We start from the raw sequence: 6000 nt of genomic DNA, 5'->3' as shown, positions 1-6000 counted from the left end.
ATAAATATTTCTAGCCACTAACTCTGTATAATGCAACTTGACATAATAGACATGAAAATACAAATTAATTATTTCAACTTTAACACGGTAGCAGTCTAAGCCATCATCAAATTTCAAGAATTTCAACTCTTCAGTGAATCCAGTTTTGATCAAAAGAGATGATACATCACACCTTTACAACAATCCTGCTTACTTATGTAGATGAGTTCTTCTTTGTAAATTGCCTTAATCAGAGGTAAGGCTTTATAAACAACACAAATGGACATTACTTTTTCTGGTTTTCTGTGAACTTTGTTATACTAATCCACCAAAAGGAACTAATCTGTTCTAAAAGCATACAAAGAAACAAATTATCCATGACAAAGAAATGTTTTAGTTCTAAACAGCTGGGATTAGATGGATTATTGAAAAGGTTACTCTTTAATATGAGTCATTTTAAAAGAATGAACTCATCAGCCATTGAAGTAGTTTCCATTCAACCTGTAGAATATATAAAGTGTGCCATTCCAGAAATGGAAAGCAATTATTTACCACTGGAAAAGGTTTCTTAGAATTTGAGAAGTACCAAACCTCTCAAGCGTTAAGTAACTAAAAATGTGCATCACATCATACATCCTAATTCTCTCTCTTCTCTCTCTTTTTTCTCAAGGTCTTCTACTCTCAGTTTCGAAACCTCTGCAAGAAGTAGAAGATGAAGATATGTTGCTAGCTGCATTAAATCTAGGAAAAACTCTACGAAATGGAGATAAAACTATGAACAGGGGAGTGATACCTTTGCTGAAGCACTACAAGACTGAAGACAGCACTGTTTTCAATGAAAAGAATGCTGGAAACATGAAGTTTTTGGTGAGTTCAGCTTTACATTTTGGCTTAATTGTAAAATTGAAACTCATTTATACCCTTTTAGAAAGCAAGTACAACGATTTAAAGCAACAACCATGTAAATATACAAAAAACATCAGTTTAACATAACACAGTCAAGAAAAAAAATTCAACTCTATGTATCTAATGCCAAGATTCTAAATGTGTAACTTGGACAGTTGAATTAAATCTGATTTTTACTGATAGTAGCCAAAACTTGGAGGATGGGCAGGGGGGGGAACCTATATTTCTATTTGATGCATGTCCCTATATGCAGCAACAGGTTTTTAACTTTGCCAAACATGACACTCACTATTTAATTATGTCCATTAAACCATTTTGGCCAAAGATATAAAGGAGGCATTACTTTCAAGATATGATCTTGAAACAAAGAATACCTGCACTGTTGAAGTATAAAGTACCAAATGTGAACACAACTCACTTTAAAGATAAACCTCTTGTCTTCCCTCAAAACAGGACAGAGGTTCCAGACATGATTTCTTCAACCATGTTATGCCAATCAACTTGGGTAGAAAACAACTACCTTATCCTGCACTGAAGGGAACCATGGCTTTTCCAGCTGACACTGAAATTCAAAATATTCAGTCAACACAGGAAAGAGAGACCACAGATGAAGAAAATTCAGCTAAATTCCCTATAGGAAGAAGAGATTTTGACAGTAAATATATTTTATTTTTACACAAAAGATTATTTCATTCTGGTAAATTACAGTGCAATGTCAATATAGCAATTTGATAAAGGTTCATTTAGAAGCTCCATGTCTGTTATGATTCGGTGCACAGGGGAGGGAGTGTTTGTTAAATAAATATTTCCAGAGGCCATAAGAATTCTAGTTCTTTGATGATATAAACTTTCAGACTCTTATTTTTTCTCCTGTAGTCCTCAGGTGTATGCTGGGAAGAGTCTATCGACCTTGTTGGCAAGTGTGAAAACTACTGATCTCCACCACATTCTTTGAAGATTAAACATTTTATTCTGAATTTAATGTAATTTGAAGTTATGAGTGTTAGTGTGGTTGTACATACGCATAAAAAAAAATTTCCCATCAAATTGTAGAGGGATACATAATTCATTACCAAAAATAAGTGTAATTATTAACAATGTATTGTTACTAAAAAATAAAAGACTTCAGCATAATCCAGACTTGTAAGCAGTTGTCTAATACAATACACAAGATACTTTCAATTATTTACATATGAAAGGAAGTAATTCATTAATTTCACCTGTTTTCTTGCAAAATTTTACAACTGTCAACATACCATGTACATGAAAACAAAAACTTAGAGCTGAAAAAAGCGAGTTAATTTTGTCTGACCAGCAATCAACTTATTCTTACTTGCAGTTTTGGTCTGTTTTCTTTTTTTACCAATTTTGCTGTCCAAGTCCTTCTGAGAGCTGTTTGAAGTCTTAAGTCTTTTAGTATTTTTTTGCAAAGATGGTTCACTTTCCTTGTCACAGATTATTTTGTCGTTATTCAAATCCATCTGTTCATTCTCGGAGTTCTTGTTCCTTGGCTGACAACTCAGCTTTCCCATTTCTGTATAACTTCTAGTCTGGTGAACACTTTCAGAAATAGTTCCAAGCACTGGTACATCAAGACATGAATTTGTACCTTCTGTCATGTAAGAATATCAAAAACATATGTGAAGAAATAAAAAGTTACCTGAGAATATACATCCTTTTTCTATAAGGACTACCATGTTATTTTTTTTCTTTTAAATCAAAACTAATGTATTACCAATAAAACTAAGCTATGCTGGTCATTGCTATTACATTTGCTACGTGTTCATAAGTGCATTGCCAATTTAAAATTACACTGCTCAAAACATGTGATAACTGACTTAAGGAAGTGGATTTATAACTTTAAGATATTGGAAGAGAGGGTTAAAGGGCATAGAAATTTTATATATTGTATAGTTTATAGCGCAGTAAAACAAAATTTCCCCCCAATTAATGGCAAAAGTACAGATTTGACTTGGATTACTTTTGTAGAATAACAACAAATATGTCATATATGCAACATATATATTTTTTTTTACCTCAAGATAGCATCAACAAATTTTTCAAACATTTCTATTTTCAAAGCATTGACATTACGTTTTATTGCAAAAAGATTTAACTGGCATATGAGACATTGAGAACAATGAGATGTTTTTGTTCTTTTTGTTGAAAACATTTATACTGAGTTCTACTAAAGGCTTTTGGGACAGCATTTAAAATATTACCTATCACATTTATTTATTCAACCCTACCACAGCTTACCTGTGCATTTTCCATCTTTTGAACGTTGCTTTGGTACAGGATGTTTGCAGGTTGGAATTGCATGGGAATGCTGACCACTCATTTCACTCAAATCATTTTTATATGTACAGGCAAACTGGGATTTAATTGAAGATTGCTTCATCTGCAAATACCAATCCGCAATTAGCTTTTATTATTTACAAAAGAGAAAGACAACACCTACAAGACTAGTAAAATAATAAGCTTTCCCATTCTTCTCACAGAAAAATGGATATGCTCACATTAAAAAAGAAAATTAAGTATTCATTTACAAAGTGTAAGGGCTTTCAAGGATAATCATTTACTATTCTATTAGAAGTCCTAAAATAATTAAAAAATCTCTTCTTCAGCTCTTTCAGAAAGTTACACATTAACTCTCTCAGAGCTCCAGCTTAAAGTTTTCTCTCAAGTTAGGCCTTAGTCTTCCAATAGACTCCACTGTTTTGAGTAGGTGTCATAGCTACCACAGTCAATTTCCATACTTCTATAGGTCATCATCTATACTTACACCTGAAAGGGGAATATACAGTGCTATTTCAGATTTCCCATTTATTCACAAAACAAAGCTATTTCACCATTGAATGCCAATGTCTAACTCCACATTTGTCAAAGCACACTCATTTAGCTCAAGTCACAGGTAAAATTTCCTCAGCTTATTCTTAAGTTACAGTTTCATATCACCTGAGAATTTCAGGTCAAGCTTTGTACTTCCCATACCATTGATCATAAATGATATAGATTCTGCAAGACACATTCTGCCCCCACTTTCATCTGAAAGTGCACTGGATTATACAAATTACATTGAAAGATGTAGCACAAAGCAGATAATTACAATACATTTGGATTTTTAGCTAAAAATTTTAACACAACAAAGGCAAATTTAAATCAATTTGAGCTGAACAGGTGCAATAGCAAAAACATCAGAGAAAAGAACAAGCAATAAACACTGTTACAAAATAAATATTGCTATACAAATAGATAGCAGGAGTGATTTTGTTGAATAAGAGGTTTACAGCCACTTTTCTGATTAAAAGGTTTGCATTATGCAAGTCTACTTTTCTTCTTAGCACAAGCAAGATTAAAACTCAGAGTTCAGATTTGACCCTTAGAGATATAATTTTCTTCTAACTCAAATTCTCAGATTTAGAAGGGAAGAAAATAATGTTTCCAGAAGCTGCCTTTCACAGAGAACTTCATCCACAAAATTCAGTCACAATTTATGCCACTTTCATCACATCCTGCTTTCACACACATACATAACAGACTCAAGCTTATCACTGACATGCAATCTAGTTATCTCTTCATGGTACTGCTGTTGGCCAGGTGAACACACTGGTCTATTTGGAAAAAAATATCCCATTCATTTACAGAAACATAGTTGTTCTTTCTGGTTTAATATGCCTGGACACACATGGTTTTACTTTAATCCTCAGTATTCCCTTCAGGAGTCAAAAAGGCCAAATTTTCCCTGTTGTCCATCATTCTTAAACTTCAATTTATCTGGGCCAGATTACAGACTGAGACAACATGGAAAGAAAAGCAGATTTAACAGGGCAAACCAGCAAGCCTGACTCTCAACAACTCAAATCTCTTTCAAGTGTTAATCTACTTTGTACTTAAAATATTTACCACAAAATAAGACTATATACATAGACATTTCAAGGTTTGTGTGCTTCAAGATTAAACCTCAGCTCACTGACTCTAAGTAGAATCATAGAATATGCTGAGCTGGAAGGGACCCACAAGGATCATCGAGTCCAACCCCTGGCCCTGCACAGGACAGCCCCAAGAATCACACCATGTGCCAGAGAGCATTATCCAAAGACTTCTTGAACTCTGTCACGTCTGGTGCTGTCACCACTGCACTGGGAGCCCGTTCCAGTGCCCAGTCAACATTCAGGTGAACATCATTTTCCTAATATCCAACCTAACCTCCTTAAAAAGCTTCATGCCATTCCCTCATGTCCTATTGCTGGTCACCTGAGAGATCAGTGTCTGCACCTCTTCTTCCCCTTGTGAGGAAGCTGTAGACTGTATGTCATTAACTTTATACTCTTTTCAGAAAGTGTTTTGAAGTATAGAGCAGCTGTCTAGTTTAAATTTAATCAACATCACATTGTACAATTACAATATTAAGAAAATAAAGGGTTGCATCTCCTTTTAGCTTCAGGTTACTGTAATATGAATGAAAATATTTTCCAGTACTTGATATGTTTCTGAAAAACTTCACCTAAATCCTTTAAAAATTCCTCAATTCTCAATTATTTTTCAATAAATGAGACACATCAAAAATTATGCAATACCTTGAACAGCTTTCTATCACATTCATATTGCAAGAGGCAAATAAGCTACAATTTTGCTAAGCTGATGAATCTGTAATAAATACAGCATTAAAAACAAAATTTGAGCAAGAAAGTCTGATAGCTACCATTCTATAACCAACAATAAATGAAGTTATTTTTTTATGAACAACAGTGTTTCTTTTTTACCACTCCCATCTGACACTTCACTAATTCAGTTTGTAGGGATAGAAAATGTGGAGTCAAAGGACAGAAGTCAAGCTCAAATACTGAAAAACAGCATAAACTCATCTGTGTTTCAACTCCACTGAAGCTTGAAATATGTCTGTATTGCATCACCTACCATTCAGGCATTTGCAAACAGTACACAAACCTCTACCAAACCAGACTGTTGATGCTAGAAGTAATCTAGGGGGCATATATATAGTGTAAGACAACTTGTTGAAGCAGTCAAACATTTCAACTAGTCTGGGAATGTATATTCACTAGTATAAAGAACTGTATTACATTGGGTGAAGTAGCAATAAGCAAATTTTAA

The 6000-nt window shown here is 33.9% G+C and overlaps 2 protein-coding genes across 2 annotated transcripts in view; one reads left to right on the top strand and one right to left on the bottom strand.

The window, feature by feature from the left end:
- Window positions 1-594: 594 nt before the first annotated feature.
- Window positions 595-1811, top strand: PMCH (pro-melanin concentrating hormone; the record flags this gene model as incomplete). The annotated part of the gene is made up of 3 exons (XM_082280126.1): window positions 595-846; window positions 1339-1540; window positions 1762-1811. 3 exons carry the CDS (start codon window positions 595-597, stop codon window positions 1809-1811), a joined length of 504 nt encoding a protein of 167 aa, XP_082136252.1.
- Window positions 1812-2162: 351 nt separating this feature from the next.
- Window positions 2163-6000, bottom strand: part of PARPBP (PARP1 binding protein) — a gene marked incomplete at both ends in the record, with an annotated part of 40208 nt that continues 36370 nt past the window's right edge. Inside the window, 2 exons of the mRNA XM_082280016.1 lie at window positions 2163-2497; window positions 3145-3286. Of these exons, the coding sequence (XP_082136142.1) occupies window positions 2163-2497; window positions 3145-3286 (477 nt within the window). The remainder of the gene's footprint in view (window positions 2498-3144; window positions 3287-6000) is intronic.

The sequence above is a fragment of the Coloeus monedula genome, assembly GCF_965178545.1.
Source record: "Coloeus monedula genome assembly, chromosome: 4".
NCBI lineage: Eukaryota > Metazoa > Chordata > Aves > Passeriformes > Corvidae > Coloeus > Coloeus monedula.
This window is presented reverse-complemented; position numbering and strand designations above follow the sequence as displayed.